General features: G+C 43.2%; 1 protein-coding gene across 3 annotated transcripts in view; it reads right to left on the reverse strand.

Annotated features, from left to right (window-relative positions):
• Positions 1 to 5,792: 5,792 nt before the first annotated feature.
• The window catches only part of RMND1 (required for meiotic nuclear division 1 homolog), a 40,808-nt gene continuing 29,089 nt past the window's right edge, over positions 5,793 to 17,511 (reverse strand). The window contains exons 10-13 of one of the 3 annotated variants that reach the window (XM_036248743.1): positions 16,759 to 16,879; positions 7,302 to 7,418; positions 6,784 to 6,911; positions 5,793 to 5,954 (exon numbers count right to left, since the gene is read on the reverse strand). In XM_036248743.1, the coding sequence (XP_036104636.1) occupies positions 6,870 to 6,911; positions 7,302 to 7,418; positions 16,759 to 16,879 (280 nt within the window). In that variant the 3' untranslated portion in view covers positions 5,793 to 5,954; positions 6,784 to 6,869. Of the gene's footprint in view, positions 5,955 to 6,779; positions 6,912 to 7,301; positions 7,419 to 11,635; positions 11,815 to 16,758; positions 16,880 to 17,511 lie in introns of those variants that run through there. The other 2 variants (XM_036248744.1, XM_036248745.1) reach the window with 2 other exon arrangements.

A 17,511-nucleotide genomic window follows, 5' to 3' on the forward strand; every position in this document is an offset into this window, starting at 1 on the left:
TTGTTTTTTGTTTATCCTCACCCGAGGACATTTTTCGATATTTTGTTCAGATAGAGTGAGAGGGGGAGAGAGAGAGAGAGAGAGAAACATCGACGTGAGAGCGACACATCGACGTGAGAGCGACACATCGAGTGGTTGCCACCCACACGACCCAACCAGGGTTGGGGACAAACTGCAACCAAGGTACGTGCCCTTAGCGGGAACCGAACCCAGGTCTCTCCGGACCACAGGCCAACGCTCTAACCGCTGAGCCAAACCGGCCAGGGCTGTTTTACTCATATATATATATGTGTGTGTGTGTATTTTTTTTTTTTTTTTTTAAATCTCACCTGAGGACATTTTTGCATTTATCTTCAGATAGAGCAGGAGGGAGAGAGTGAGGAAGAGAGAGAGAGAAACATCGATGTGAGAAAGACACATTGACTGGTTGCCACCCACAGGACCCCAATAGGGGCTGGGGACGAACTGCAACTCAGGTACATGCTCTTAGCGGGAACTGAACCCGAGACTCTGATCTGTGTAACTGCTGAGCCAAACCTGCCAGGGCAAACAGATATATCTCTCATAGGGTTTGTGAGTATAAAATAAAGTGTATGTAAGGGGACTTAGCACAGTACCTCACTAAATGTTAGGATCATTAACATATTTTTGGCCCTGGCCGGTTTGGTTCAGCGGTTAGAGCGTCGGCCTGCGGTCCGGAGAGACCCGGGTTCGGTTCCCGCTAGGGGCACGTACCTCGGTTGCAGTTTGTCCCCGGCCCTGGTCGGTTGTGCGGGTGGCAGCCGCTCGATGTGTTCCTTTCACATCGATGTTTCTCTCTCTCTCTCTCTCTCTCTGTTCCTTTCTCTCCCTCCCACTCTACCTGAACAAAAAAAAAATGGAAAAATGTCCTCTGGTGACGATAAAAAACCAAACAAACAAAAAAACATATTTTTGAAGTAATTACTGAGTTATAAAGAAAATTTTAGAAATCACGTACAGTTTTGAACTTTAATATAATATAGGTATGCATTTTTGTAACCACCACCACAATCGGGATACAGACCAGTTGTGTCACTTCAAAAAACCCTCATGCTGTCCTTACATATACTTACCCTCCTCCATCCCCTTCCCCCGGCAGCTACTGATTTGTTTTCCATCACTAGTTTTGTCTTTCCTGGCATGTTATATAAATGGAATCATGCACTAAGTAATCTTTTGAGACTGGCTTCTTTCTCGCAGCCAAGTTGAGTGAAAGATAGTAATCTAAGTTGTAATGTATCAATAGTCACCACTGATTTTTAAAGAACTTAATTTTAAATTTGAAGTATTTCTTAAAAAACAATAAATGAATCTGAATTTTTGCTTATAGAACTGTGTGTTTTTCTTTATTGGTATTAGAGAGAGAGAGGAACATGGATGAGAGAGAACATTGATTGGCCGCCTCCTGCATGCCCCCCACTGGGGATTGGGCCCACAACCTGGGCATGTGTCCCCACCAGGAATCGAACTGGCGACCTATTGATGCATGGGTCGAAGCTCAACCACTGAGCCACACCAGCTGGGCAGAACTGTTAACTCAGTTATTTTTAATGTTTGAAATAAACTATATAGGGAAAAAGTACTTCCCCTGATTGGTAACATCTATGTGTCTGTATATCAAGTTTTTTCCTTAAATTTAAAAAATTTTTTCTTCATTGATTTTAGAGAGAGGGAGAGATAAAAACATCGATGAGAGAGAACATCGACTGGCCTCCTGCATGTCCCCCACTGGGGATCGTGCCCACAACCTGGACATGTGTCCTGACTGGGAATCAAACCAGTGACCTCTTGGTGCATGGATTAATGCTCAGCCACTGAGCCACACTGGCCCGGCTCAACTTGTTTTTTTTCTATGAAAAGGACTGGTCATTGGTAGGGGAGGTTCCTATTTTTAGTAGTTTATGTATAGAGTTGTAGTAGAGTCTTGATTTGAAAAAGGTGGCTGTTTAAACATTAGTTTCTAAAATGTGCTGTAAGAGAGAATAACCAGCTGGTTGCTTGCCCAGGCCTCTCCCTGCTTAGCATTCAAAGTGGCTGCCCCACCAAACCCGGGACCTGCATGCACTCCATAAAGGGAGTTTGAGGATTCTAGTAAGTCAACCATCAGACAAGTATTTCAACTAATCTTGCCATCAGGGTGCTTAGAGTTAAATTTGTTTAAGGTGATCATAACTCAAAACGAGTTTCTAGTTTAGGGTCAACATTTTGAATTCAAGGACCTCTAGTGTTCAGTGGCTTATATTTGACTGGAATCATGTTATTTTTTGTCAGTTGCCCTCTGTAAGTCTTCAGTTGAGTTCAAGAAGCACTCTTGTCAGTATTTTTATATTAGCAATATTTAAAAAAATTGTTATGGTAAGTAGATTTCCAAATCTCTTATAGAAGCTAAATTAAGTTCATACTTACCCAGAATCTTGTTTTGAGTTTTTCAATTCCAGTGGTGATCTCTAAAACTAAGTTATTTAGTTTATTATATTCCCCTTTCCTGCCTTTTCATACCTCTTCATAGAGCATGTCTTTTATCAGATAAGTTTGCTTATTTTCCTGCTGCCTTCATTAGAATGTAAGCTTCATGAAGTAGGGGCTCTTTCTGTCATCTTTACCACTGTATCTTAGAGCCAAGAAAAAACATGTCATAACTTCCGAATAAGTATTTATTGAATTGTATGCAAGAAGGACTCTCTGAGTAGGTTTTATACCCTGCATGCTGTCCAGCCTATTTTATTATGAGTCTAGGGGATGTTGAAACTTTGTTTTTAAAGGAACATTTACATCTATTTTGTTTCAAATTGTGCAGGAGTGAGAATGTAGCATTCAAAGTCCAGTTTTGTTAACCCTCTGAGGAAATCTCCCTTGAGGAAAGGGAATTTGGACGAGGGACCTTAAATCTTCCTTAAAAATGGCCAATTCAGAAGCAGTGGAGAGAGTTGAAAGGAAATAGATTTGGACTGGAGGTACTTGAAAAAATTCCTCTTCTCATTACCTGCCAGGACACAGCGTCACAGTTTGTAAAGGCCAGGGAGATGGGGGTATAATAGATTGGTTGGGGAAAAGAGAATTGAGTCCCTGAGATTTAGTACTTAGTATATAAAGTGAAGTGAGAGGGTGCTAATGAATTACTTAAAATCTGTATGAACTGAGTATAAACCAATAAACAGGCTCTAAATTAGTGGTTCTCAGAGTTTGATAAGCCTAACAATCTGGGAGAGTTGTAAAAAACAGATTTGTAACTGCGACCTCAGGCTCTGATTGCAGAGCACAGGGTCAGTAATCATGGACACCCAGCTGTTTGCTGAAGCAGTTGGTCTGAGGTCCATGCTTTGGAAAAACTGCCCTAAGTGGCAGAAAGACAGGACAGTAATTAAAAATAGAATATGATTATTTTGTCAAAACATAATACTAGAAACAATATATTGATTTTATATATGGAAATATTTCTGCCTCTGGCTGCTAGTTACCTAAGAAGGCACCCCAGAATGCCTGATGGCAGCTGCTTGGCATGTACAAAATGTGTAATTTAAAAAGCCTTTTAGCCCTGGCCGGTTTGGCTCAGCGGTTAGAGCGTCGGCCTGCGGTCCCGAGAGACCCGGGTTTGGTTCCCGCTAAGGGCATGTACCTCGGTTGCAGTTTGTCCCCGGCCCTGGTCGGTTGTGCGGGTGGCAGCCACTCGATGTGTCCCTTTCACATCGATGTTTCTCTCTCTCTCTCTGTTCCTCTCTCTCCCTCCCACACTACCTGAACAAAAAGTGGAAAAATGTCCTCGGGTGAGGATAAAAAAAAAAAAAAAAAAAGCCTTTTAAACAGTAGAAATATTGCTTTATATGTAATTGAACCACTACATCCATTCCAGTGTAGGAGTCACTAACATCTTTAAGTCTCAGTTATGTTTCTGAACCATGGATTAGAGGGGTGAGGGAGGGGGTGGTTTGGGGTTTGAGTCAGCCTTCATTCGAGTGATTTGCCCAAGGTGATACAGCTCGCTAATTCATGGTGGGAGCAAGAATTTAAACCCAGGTTGGTCTTAATCACTGTACTCTGATGAGTGCTAGACATTTGATACATGTTTTCAGAGCCACTGGTGGAGACCTTACTTAAACTCTAGGCTCTCCTCCTATTTTTGTGCGATTTCTTGGTCATTTTGTTCTTTAAAAAGTTGTGATGTTGAAAACAAAGTTGTTTCTTTTGTTATACCTAAAAATTTAACAACTACCATAACTTGAATTGAAGCTATTATAAATTTAAGTAGTTGAAAAAGATGTAATTTCTGATGTATCCTAAGCATCGATATTTAAAAATAAAGCTATTATGCCTGGCCTGTGTGGTTGGAGTATGGTCTTGTACACCAAAAGGTGGTGGATTCAATTCCCAGTCACGGCATACACCTCGGTTTGGGGTTTGATCCCTTGTCAGGGACCATATGGGGGGGCAACCGATCAAGTGATGTTTCTGTCTCTCAAAATAATAATAAAAAGCTATTATATCTAATGCATCTACTGGAATGTAATGCCATGGATTGATGTCCACCATGATCCTGTTACACATAAGTAAACGATTAAATTGAACACTCCTTTTTCTCCTCGAAAAACCTGTATTTGTTAAATTTCCACCATAAAACATTATACTAATACATTTTTATGCTTGAAGGCCTTATTATTTCTTTGCAACATGTTTGTATATAAGTTGAAATGTTAAATTTTAATTTGCTGTTACCACAAGGCACCAAATGTTCATGGGGTTTTTTTTGTGTGTTAAAATTGTTATAATTAATACAAAGATGACCCATACAGCAAATTGTTCACATTGATAAATTGGAGTAAAATTTTATTGGAAATGTCCCTTTTATTAGGTGAGGATAACATGGTCTCAGTTCAAGGAGGCTTCGTTGACCAGTATTTCAAATTGTCCTGTTTAGCTTCCCAAAGGTTTTAACATATAGTTTAAATATACTTAAAGGTTTCAAAATACAGTGGACACCAAACTCAGATTCATGCTGGGTGAGAGATGCCTTGTGTGCAGTGTGAGAAGGGAAGATGGGAAGGAGAACAGGCTTGATGCAACACTGATTGCAGGTGTGTGCACGGCACCGCAGTTTTATGGGGTGCTTATTGGGAACTTGATCTAGAAAGCACTTTTTGAACTATCCATGCCTACATGCTCCTTGGAAATTCTTTGCTGTCTTTGGGGTATAAATGCCTCAGAAGACTGCTACTTGATAAGAATTTGCCATGGGTTGCAAAAGACACCAGGATGTCCACCTTCCCACTGTCACAGCAAATTAAAAGTCATCGATAGGTGTACAGATAAATGTGTATTCTCGGTGGAATTCTATATAGCAGTTGAACAGCTTGCAAAATGACAGTGTCCCATTTTTGAATAGAATAATCCTCTTCATCAATATGTATATAGAACGTATGAAAAAAAACAAACATTTAAGTTCACTGTGGTGTGATGGCTGGGGCATTTATGCATAAAAATAAGGCAAATGCAGGTAAGGACTTGGCTTCTTTTTTGTAATCCTCACTGGAGATATTTTTACATCTGTCCTCAGAGTGGGCAGGAGGGAGAGAAACATTGATGTGAGAGAGACAGTGACTGGTTGCCACCTGAACGACTCCAACCGGGGCCAGGGACAAACTGCAACTTGAGGCACGTGCCCTTGGTTGGAATCAAACCCAGGTTTTTGGTCCATGGGCCATCGCTCTAACTGCTAAGGCAAATGGGCCAGGGCAGGACTTGGCTTTTAAAAAAAAAAGTTACCTATCACCCAGCCGGTGTGGTTCAGTGCTTGACCGTTGACCCATGCACCAAGAGGGTGCCAGTTCAATTCCCGGTCAGGGCACATGCCCAGGTTGTGTGTGGGCCAAATCCCCTGCGAGGTGGTGACTGCAGGAGGTAGCCTGTCGATGTTCTCTCCATGTTTCTCCTCCCTCTCTCTAAAATCAATAAAAATAAAATTTTTAATGTTAATTATCAATTCAAGATGGTAAGTATATAAATTTAAATTCTTTCTACTTGGGTGTTTTTAATTTACCTAAAGTATGTGTGAAACAAATGTTTCCGTGGGAAGAATATTTTCACTAACTTGGTAGTGAAGGGATGGAAATTAATAAAAGGCAAAGTGCCAGTGAACATTCATACTTCAGTTATGCCATCTAAAACAGGTTTATAAAAGTATATCTATCATCAAATGCCTGTCTTAGTATTTATTGTAACATTCCTGAGTTTCTGCATAGCTCTCCTACTCAGAACTACGATTGGGATTCCCTGGGGACAGGTCAAGAGCAGTGTCCAAAGTCTAGGCTTTAGGTTTTAGTAAGTATCCTTGCCTAGACTTCCTAGATGCTAAGCTTATCCAAAGTTCTTTTTTTTTATCCTCACTCAAGGACATTTTTGCATTTATCTTCAGGTAGAGCGGGAGGGAGAGGGGGAAGAGAGAGAGAAACATCCATGGAGAGACAGATCGAATGGTCACCACCCACACGACCCCAACTGTGGCCGGGGTCAAACCTGAAACCCAGATACGTGCCCTTAACAGGAACCGAACTCAGGACTCTGCACTGCAGGCCAACGCTATGACTGCTGAGCCAAACTGGCCAGGGCTATCCAAAGTTCTTTAAAATACTCAAGTCAACATTTTCCTTTTTAATTGTCACTGTTAACAAACCCAAACACTATATTCTTCATAATTTTTATTTAAGTAGCAATACATTTAGGAGCTGAAAAAGAACATAACTTCTTGACTTAAAAAAATTAAATACCTACTAAATAAGAATTCCCCCAACCGTGAATATTTACTTCTTGATTGTAGAACCTGAATATGTCTTGCAGTAACACTTTTCCTTTGGTCATCACTTGATTAGAAAAAATACTCGTCCCAGCTCAAACATTACCTTAGGGTGACAGAAAGTGAGAATTATTAATTTCATGGCAAATTACTGGTACAAACTAAAATGACTCTTCCAAGGCTGTGATTAGTGAAGAATTCTGAAGTAAGTAAATATTTGTCTTTCCCATGTGGCAAGCTGCAAATCTGAGACACGGGCATTTGCTGTTGGTCTGCATATTACAAAATTACAGCCAGAACCTTTCAATGTCATCTTTAAAAATGTGGAACTTTTGGGAAAAAATAAAAAAATCCCTGCATTTACAAAATATTACCATAGCCACTTGAAACTTAACCTCACTTCCAAATAGACTTAGTGACTGGAACAGAGTCATGCTCTTTCTCGCTAGCATTTTCCATGTCAACGTATCTTTATTTTCATGAGGACGTCATTTACCTCGATGGTGATGAGGATGACGATCATCCACTCCAGGCGGAGCGCCCTCTTCTCGGTCAGGTGATTCCGCATTAGATCTGTCAGCTCCATGCAGTGTTGAAGTTTTTCATTCATGACCTGCATTAGAAAAAGAGTAAACAAAAAATAGAAAAGAAAAAGTATCTTGTACTTAAACAAATTTAAGCAAATAACATGATCGCATGCTTCAGAATTCTAAAGGTTTGAAATAGATATACAATGGCCCTGGCTGGTTTGGCTCAGCGGTTAGAGCGTCGGCCTGCAGTCCCGAGACCCGGGTTCGGTTCCCGCTAAGGGCACGTACCTCAGTTGCAGTTTGTCCCCGGCCCTGGTTGGGTTGTGCAGGTGGCAACTACTCGATGTGTCCCTTTCATGTCAATGTCTCTCTCTCGCTCTCTCTCTCTCTCGGGTTGTGCAGGTGGCAACTACTCGATGTATCCCTTTCATGTCAATGTCTCTCTCTCTCTCTCTCTCTCTCTCTCTCCCCCTCTCCCCCTCCCACTCTATCTGAACAAAATATAAAAAGGATTAAAAAAAAAAAAAAGAAATAGGTATACAATGAAAAATCGTCCTTTCAAATTCTTGCTGCTCAGTCCTCTCCCCACAGGCAACCTGCCAGTGTTCCCTCTGTGAATCCATCTAGAGACATTTTGTATGCACAGATTGAACTGCAAGAAGTACTTTGTATAATGAAGCTCCTACATTGGTAAGATTTTGATGGAAGATCTAAATATAAAGTTTCTGAGTCCTAGTTTTTGATGGCAGCCCTTAGATTTTTAATAGTTAAGAAAGACAAACTTGAAACATGACTCTTTCAGCATGGCCTTAAGATGACAAACACAATGATTACCTACCTTATACTAAAACTTCAAGTCACTGTCAAAACCCCCAAACACTAACATGACCTGCTGCACACTTACCACTAGAGGGCACTGCTTTTAGTGTTGAACTGCAGAGGTTCTGCCTGCTGATGGCCCCCTCGGGTTGGACGAGGGGGTTCATAAAACACAGAATCTTTGCATTTAGTGCTTGAACTGGAAAGTTATACCTTCTAAATCTCTCTGTAGCTCACCTTCTTTTGGCAACTCTACAGCCTGGAAACATTTTAAAAAATAGTTTGATACCCCTTGATTACTTACGGGGTATGCTGAGGATGTAGGTTGGTTGGTGAGAATTTGACGCAAGTTACAGATGAATGTTTGGGGTTTGACTGAAATGTGTTAGTGTACCAAGCCTTACCAATGAGACAGGACACGTGGAACTACACTGGTAGTATGTTTGCTCATGTTTCCAGACTTTATGGTCACCCTGTAGTTTCTCATATATCAATGTTTAGAACAATGCCTTTCTTCCTCTTCCTCGCTCCACTGGCTCCTAACTGAACATCTAACAACTTTTCTTTCTAAACCTCAATTGACTCAAGCATTTGACAACACTCTGGAATGGACGCTTCCTTTAGCTTCCCCCCCAAGAACTAAGTTCTACCTCTGACCACCAGTCCTTTTCTGTGTCTTCTCTGCCTCATCTTGCCTTTGGATGACATTTCCCGAAGTCTTGACCTTGTCCTTGCCCTCCAGCTCTTACGTGATCTTACCTACCTTGGTTTGTGTAGATGCTTCCTAAACTTGAGTCATTTCCATCCTAACATCGCTATTACTGTAATATATGTGTGCTAACTGTACTATTAAATTCCAGACTATACTTAGAAATGTTTATTTTTAAAAGAAACTACCACTGCCACAGATGGAAAACCAGTGTTTCACGAAGCAGTGCTTGCCCACACAAAGCAGACCTGACACCTGTGAAGGGGAGCGGAGTACAAGACAGAGGACCATTCCAGACCCGCGGAAACCAGAAGCCTGCTCCTCGCCAAACTGCGTGTGCGTCCATGTTAGTTCAGGGCCCATGTGTCACCTAAGTTAACCTAATGACAAGTGTATGTATTGCACATTTTGGGGAAGACTGATTTAAACTATTTTTTCTTAAATGTATTTATCTTTTTTATTGAATTTATTGGGGTGATATTAGTTAAAACTATTTTCTGGTAAGTCTCAAATATAAATGTTTAATCCTGATTTCTCTGAATTTCTAACTGCCTATAAATATCTTTTGGGTTTCCTGCCAGCACCTCAAATTTTAGCATTTCTCAAACTAAAATGAACATTCTCTTCAAGTCCATCCCTCCTGGGTTCCCTATCTCAAATCAGGTCACACTATCTTCTCAGTTACCCAGGTTAATCTTTAATCTTTAATCCCCACTCCCTACAGTTGTCCTGGGCTCTAGGAGGCTCCAATCTGTCCTCTGCTTATCATGTCTTAATACGACCTGGCAGACCTTCATCAACTATTCATTACCTCCTCAAAACGGTCTGCTCTTTTGGGGAAGAGGGGGTTTCCCTTTTCTTTTGGTGGCATCAGCGTTCTCATCCTAAACAGGCTGGATCATGTCACTCCCCTGCTCAAGTCTGTACCGTTGCCCTCCCCTAACAGACAGTTCTGGACCATGTAGTCCAATCACACTGGAGACAGTAGCATCCCTTCCGACCTCAAAGGTGCAGTCTGTGAAATCTCTCCACCTGCTGCTCCTGCCCCCCCGTGTCCCCAGGGCACTTCATTCTGCCTCTATCATGTCTGCCCGGCACCCTTCCCTCTTGTCCCTGCTTTTAGGGTTACTCTTGCATTGTTTTCAACCATATGATGCTGCTGATTATGGTATCAACAGCCACCTGGCACACTCCCCAACCTCCGCTGAGAAGCCAGAGGGTAGACGGGGTAGGTGCAGACCCAGGCTCAGACACACGTCCCAGTCCTATGAAGTTGCCAGGCAGAGTGAAATGAAAGCCTGGACACTCCCTCTCCCCATGCCCCTTTGTCCCATCTCACAGAGAATGCCTTTGAGAAGGAAAGAACGAGGCCAAACTGGCACAGATGCTGAGGGGAGAGTGCTGATGACATTCCCATTCCCACACCCCCGCCCTCTTCCGCCCTGTACACGGGAAAAATAAGATCATTCAAACCGCCATGTGCAAGAAGAAGGGTCGCCGCAAACACACTGCCGTAGGCCATGCACATCACACCACGCAGCCGAGGGGGGCAGGAGGAAACGGGACATGTCGCAGAGGTGGTGCGTGCGAAGTAGGTTCTGTACAGGCAGGAGCCAGGAAGAGAAGGTGCGGGGGCGAGGGGAGAGCGTTTCGAGCCGAGGGAACGGCAGAGGGAATTATGGCTGGAGAGTGGACTACTTGGAAGGAAGTGCTTGAAAGTGAGGCTAAAAATGGTTAAGTTAGTACCAACTGTGAGAGGTGAGTAGTAGGCAGAATTAGGTCCCCAAAGATACTGCCATCCTAATCCCTGGGACCTGTGAACATGACATGGCAAAGGACAGTTAAGACTACAAAGTGCAGGTGCCAACCAGCTCACCTTCAGGAGATAACCCCAGATCGTCTGGGTGGGCCCAGTGCAACCACAGGGTCCTGAGAATTGGGGACGGCAGCCAGAGGGGTCCAGAGGGACAACGTGAGCTGGACTCATCTCTGCTAGATGGAAGAAGGGGCCACCACAAGGAATGTGGGTGGCTTCTAGCAGCCGGAAAAAGCAAGGAAACAGATGCCACCCAGAGCCTCCAGAAAGAAATTACTAGCACATGCCAACACTGATTTTAGCTCACGACTCCCAGGTCAGACTGCTGACCTACAGAACTGAGGCACACATGGTGGCAAGCTGGTCCGTGATGACTCATCACGGCGGCAACAGGAAACACCATGCTGGAAGGTGGAACTTCATTCTCGGGTGATGGGGAGCCCTTTGATCTGTGAATATCGATATTCACTACACTGTGCTGGGGGCAGAGGAGACGCAACAGTGAGAGAGACAAATGCATCTCTGCCTTCTGGCCAAAGAGTTCAGTGGAGGCTGGGAGAGAGGGAAGGTGTTAGAACAGTCCAGGGAGAGACGAGGGGGAACAGTAGGGGTGTACGTTAACAGTCAGGGGGCTTGAAGTCAGCACAGTATCCCTGTGTCACAAGCCCAGGGTCTGTCATATAGACTTTCAATAAATATTTGTGTAAGTAAATGAATGACACTTAGGAGAAAATAAAAGACCCTCTGACAGACAAGATGTGGAGGTGAAGGAGGAAGAGGAAACCATGAGTTTCGAGTTTCTGGTAGACCGACGAGGTGGGTGGGGCTAGGTGGTCAGTTTTACCACCAGCCACGATGGAGAACAGAAGGTTCGCTGTTGTCCGGGAGCAGACAGTGAGTTTCCTGTTGAGATCTTAATCACTGATTAATTCTACAAATATTTATTGAGCACATACTCTACGTGAGGCCTTCGCCAAGAGCTGGAATACAGCAGGGAAGAAGATAATCGTGGTCCCTCATCTCATGCAGCTTACATTCTCACGGCTCACGGCGAGGGACACACTTAATTCTAAAAAGGATGCTGAGCGAGGACAATGTGGATGATCTGTGAGACTCAAGTAGGCAATGGAGGTGTCTGGAAAGCAAATGAGACTGAGGTTAGAGGTACATACTCGAAAGCTATCAGGAAAAGGCGGAGCAGAAGTCATGAAAATGAATGAGCCTGGTCACGGAGTGGGCAGCTGAGGGCAGAAGAATCAACGGCAGAAGCTTGGAGCAACCCGAGAGCATACAGCAAGGGACCTGACGTTAAGTGGTTTCTGTCCTTATCACATTTCCGTGACTGCTCTGATGCTGCTCAGTGATCTCAGCTCCAAATGAAATGCCCTGACCTCCATCCTGAGCAATTTCGCTGCTTCGCAGCACAGCTCAGGCCCACTCACCCTGTTCTTCTAGAGACTCTCCTCTAGGAGAAAACAGAGCGATGAGGAACCACCCTCTCCTGGCTCTACCACTCCCCTTCTTCGTTCTGTGTGTCTGCTTGTGAGACCGGAAAGCTTGAGGAAGGTCAGGACCAGTCCTTGTTCTTGTGTTATCTGCAGGGCCCAACTGCTGAGCGCAGGGGGGCAGGGTCAATGCTGGGAACTCCTAGGGAATCTTCATGTAATCCAACCAGTCTTAGCTCCCTTTGGGATACTAAAACCACTCTGGAGAAACGCAGTTTGGGAACTGTCAGCTACGCTTCATGACTCCTGGAAGATTTGACCGCAAAGAGATGTCTCAGGGAGAGACAGGGGGATGAAGTGAAGAGCATTTAGCTGTAGTGACTGAATCAAGCCAAGCAGATGACAATGGTAAAGAGAACAGGGCACCCCTGTAGGACTGAGGGAAGTTAGATTTCACCGAAAAAAGGTAGTTTAGGGTTTGGTTGTCACGGTATTCTTTACTCAAGAAGGTGTCCCCAGTTGTAGACTTAATGATAATTCCATTGTGAACAAGCAAGGGTAGAGAGATCAAAAAGGCCACCTCCCAGGTCAAAGGTCAGAACACTTCTTTTGAAATCAACCTTGTCCAGGCCACATGGCAGTGGCAGTTGACTCGTTGACAATTAGGACACGTGAGACAAGCAGTGGTTGGCAGCACCTTTGGTGGCCTGAAGCTGGGAATTACTTAAGTAACGGTGGCGTGAGGGTGACGTGTGTCACAGTGATTACAAAGTAGGCTTCTGACACTGTCTCCACTTTTTCAAAACCTGAAGTCTGTGGTAGGCAGACTTGTAACATGGCACCCAAAGGTCTCTGCCTCCTGGTGAGCACGCTTTGTAATCCCCTCCCCTGGAGTGTGGGCTAATGACTTGTTTCTAACAAACAATACAGCCAACATGATTGGATGTCACTGCTGTGATCAGGTTACAAAAGACTGTGACTCCTTCTTTCTAGTGTGTTTTCTCTCTCTCCCTCTCCCTCCCCTTCCTCATTCAGATGAACAAGCTGCTAAGCTGTGAGATGCTCTATGAATAAGCCTATATGGAAGGAACTGATGGAGGCGTCTGGCCAGGAGCTCGTGAGGAACCGAGGCTTGAGCCCAACAGCCCGAGAGGAACTGAATTTAGCCAACAACCCACTTGAGCGAACCAGGAAGCGAATGCTTCCCAGCAGAACCCTGAGATGACTGTCTCGAGAGAGAGCCAGCGGACCCAGCTATGCTGCACTGGATTCCTGACCCACAAAAACTGAGCTAAGGGCTGTTTTAAGCCACTAAATTTTGGAGCAATTTGTTACACAGCAAAAGCCAACTAGCACCACTACAGGAGACAGCTCGCCTGCACAGCTTTAGTGTGTCACCTTCGACACCCTGCGTCTTCCACAGCCAGGGACATCCAATGCTTCTCCTATCGGCCCAGACAACTGGGTTGTCAAATCTGTGTCTAATTAGACACTGAAGTATCTAAAACTGTGCTGATGAAGTCCATTTACATTTGATTTTTACAGTATCACTGATCATGAACATAGCACTTCAGGCAATGAGGAAAACTGGAGGTAGTAAAATTAGTTGGAGGGAATGAGAAAAGACAATGAATAAATACTAACATGAGCCCTGGCCGGTTTGGCTCAGCGGTTGGAGCGTCGGCCTGCGGTACAGAGAGACCCAGGTTCGGTTCCCGCTAAGGGCACGTACCTCCGTTGCAGTTTGTCCCCGGCCCTGGTTGGTCGTGCGGGTGGCAGCCACTCGATGTGTCCCTTCACATCGATGTTTCTCTCTCTCTCTCTCTTCCTCCCACTCTATCTGAACAAAAAATGTCCTCGGGTGAGGATTAAAAAAAAAATACTAACATGAAAGATGAAACAGAGGTTGGAATGATCTGACAAGGATTTTAAGTGGCCATCATAAAAATGCTTTAAAAAGCAATCATGAGCATGTTTTAAACATGAAAAAAAATCTCAGCAAAGAAACAGAAGACAAAGAATCATGTGGCAATTTTAGAACTGAAAAATACAACAAACAAAATAAGAAACTCAGTGATGGGCACCACATCAAAATGAAAGTAAAAGAGGAAAGAATCAGTAAACTTGAAGATCGGACAATGGAAATTACTTAATGTGAACAAGAGAGAAAAAACAGACTGGGAGAAAGTGAACAGAGCCTCAAAGGTTGTGGGAATATAAGAAAAGATCTGACACTCAGGTCACAGATGACAGCAGATTTCTCATCACAAACCACCGAGCCCAGAAGAAAGTGGCATGACATATTCAGGAACTGTCAACATAGAATCCTTTATTTATTGAAAATATCCTTTAGGAATGAAGGGGAAAACCAGACATTCTCAGATGAAGAAAACTAAGAGAATGTGTTTCCACAGTCTTACCCCAAGAGAATGGTTAGATAACATTTTCTTTTTTTAATTAATTTATTTTTTAATCCTCACCCAAGGACATTTTTGCATTTATCTTCAGATAGAGTGGGAGGGAGAGAGGGAAGAAGAGAGAGAAACATCAACGTGAGAGACACATCGAGTGGTCGCCACCCACATGACCCCAACCGAGGCCAGGGACAAACCACAATTGAGGTACGTGCCCTCAGTGGAAATCGAACCCGGGACTCTGGTCCACGGGCCGGTGCTCTAACCACTGCGCTAAACTGGCCAGGGTTCAATTAAAATATACTTACAAAAAAAAAAAAGAATTATGGCCCTGGCTGGTTTGGCTCAGTGGTTAGAGCGTCGGCCTACGGACCAGAGAGACCCGGGTTCGATTCCCCGCTGAGGGCATGTACCTCAGTTGCGGTTTGTCTCAGCCCCTGTTGGTGTCGTGTGGGTGGCGACCACTCGATGTCTCTCTCTCATGTCGATGTTTCTCTCTCTCTCTTCCCCCCTCTCCCCCTCCCGCTCTGTCCGAAGATAAATGCAAAAAAAAAAAAAGCCCTCGGGTGAGGATAAAAAATATATATATATATATATATATATATATATGATTTTTTTTAGGTAGAGAGGAAGGGAGAGGGGAAGAAAGATAGGAACATCAGTGAGAGAGAAACACTGACTGGCTGCCTCCTGCATGCCCCTACTGGGCATCGAGCCCGCAGCCCGGGCATGTGCCCTGACCGGGAATGGAATCTGGATGACGCTCGGTCCCTGAGCCACACCAGCCAGGCTAAATAACATTCTTGAAACAGAAAACAAACAATAAAAAAGAAATCTTAGAACATCATGAAGTAAAAAAGACCAACAGAAAGAATAAAAAATATGGGCAAATACGATAGAATCCTTTCTCCTCTTGAGTTTTCTAAATTATGTTTGATGGGTGAAGCAAAAATGGTAACACTGATGACGTTCTCAATGTCTGCAGAAGGTTAGTCAAGGAATTTTACTGTAAACGCCAAAGGTTAAATGGTTGTAAAGTGACGTAAAGTTTCTTCACTTGATTTAATCGGATAAAATGCTGAAACCAGTTGACTGTGATAAGTTATGTACGTAAATATCTATGCAAAGAGATATACTCAAAAACAATATAAATAAAATGAAAACAGAAGTCCAAAACTTGTTTGTAAATCACAGGCAGGTAGGGATTAACACATGCAACAGCTTGGAAGGATCTGAAGGACATTATTCTCAATGAAAAAAGCCAATTTAAAATGTCACATACTGTATGATTCTATTTATATAACACTCTCCAAATGACAAAATTACAGAGATGGAGAACAGAGTCCCCACTGCCAGGGATGGGGGTGGTAGGGAGGGAAGGCGGTGTGACAATACAGGGCAGCACAAGGGAGACCTCTGTGGTGGCAGAAATTCTGCATCTCGACAGCATGGTCACATGATCTACACATAGAAGGGGAGGGGGAGGGGAGAGGGAGAGGGAGATAAAATGCCATAAAATTATGCACACACATTGTACCAATGTCCACTTTGTTTCCTACCCTCTTTTCCCATGTGGTTTACCTCCATCATGGCCACCTCCACCCACTTCTATCATTATCTCGATAGGGATGTCTCTCTTCTCAGTTTTGCTTCTACACTGCTAAATGCCTGAGTGACAGTCTCAAATGGATGTCCTCTGGCTACTCTACTTTCAACTGATCTTAAACTGAGCTCCTCACCTCCTCCTGCCCCCACCTCTCTGCTCTGTCATCCTTCTACCCAGCACCCCAGGCAAACATCACTCATCCTTACTCTTCTTCCCTCTCCCCGGCCTTTCACGACCAAGTACTTGACTTGCTTAGAGGATTCTTTCCTGAACACCTTTCCACTCTCGCCATCACCACTGCAGTCCCAGACCCTGTGCACTCCTGCTGGAACTTGATGAGAACTTCCTTGTGGGTCACTAGGTCTCCGAACTCTCACCAAACTTATCTAGTCTGTAGAGCAAATATCAGAATATTCTTTTACATAAAAAGTTGAAAATTATATTCAGAACACACATACGAAGGGAATTGGGAAATCTAGAGAACTAAATAGAAGTCAAATAAGGTATTTCTCCAAAAGCAGTTAAAAACAATTTCCTAATTTAAATTTGTCTTCACAGTTATGCAAATTACAGGAAACAATGCATCTTTCTCCATAAAAGCGCAAAATACATACCTTAACTCTACGAGTAATGCTTAGGAACTGACACGTTTTATCGTAAAGTTCTTCTAGGTTTTCTCTGTCCCAGTAGAAATCAGGAGTGATCAAGAAGTCTGAACTCAAGTTTATCCGATGTCTTAAAAAAAGGAAAATCATACCTTTTTTTTCTATCTTGAATTAAAAACAATAATCTCTGTTATATTTTTTATTTACTTGGCACTTTATGACAACTTCTGACCTTTATACTTCTCAGAAACATAAATAAAAATTTTTAAAGAATTTAAAAATTTGCAACCAAAGTAATTCAATCTTTAACATTAGTATTATTTATGAAGTAGTTTGTTAACGAAATGAGATGTTTGTTTCTAAGCTTTTCTTTTTTCATTAAAAATTTTTAAAATATACCCAAACATATTTTTTTTTTCTGGAGAGGAATTAACAAGGTCAAAAAGAAAAAAGGAAAAGGTAGGAATGACCACTCTTATTCCTATTCTTATTCCCATCTTCCCTTTCTCCTCCCCCACAGGTAACCAATGTTAACACATTTTGACCGCACGAGTTAACTCGTGTTTTCCTGCCGAAACGTTGCAGACCACACACGAGTTACCTCGGGTTTGCACTTGCATTAGCTATTTCAGTTTCTGAAACTCGGGGTAATATAGGATTACTGTATTTGGGACTCTTCGCCCTGAGGGTCGAAGCACACTGTTCTATATTCTTGAAGTAGCTAGGGAGTGGATATCTGCTGGTTCAAATGAGTGCAGCTCA

This window comes from Molossus molossus, unplaced genomic scaffold (genome assembly GCF_014108415.1).
Source record: "Molossus molossus isolate mMolMol1 unplaced genomic scaffold, mMolMol1.p scaffold_m16_p_8, whole genome shotgun sequence".
NCBI lineage: Eukaryota > Metazoa > Chordata > Mammalia > Chiroptera > Molossidae > Molossus > Molossus molossus.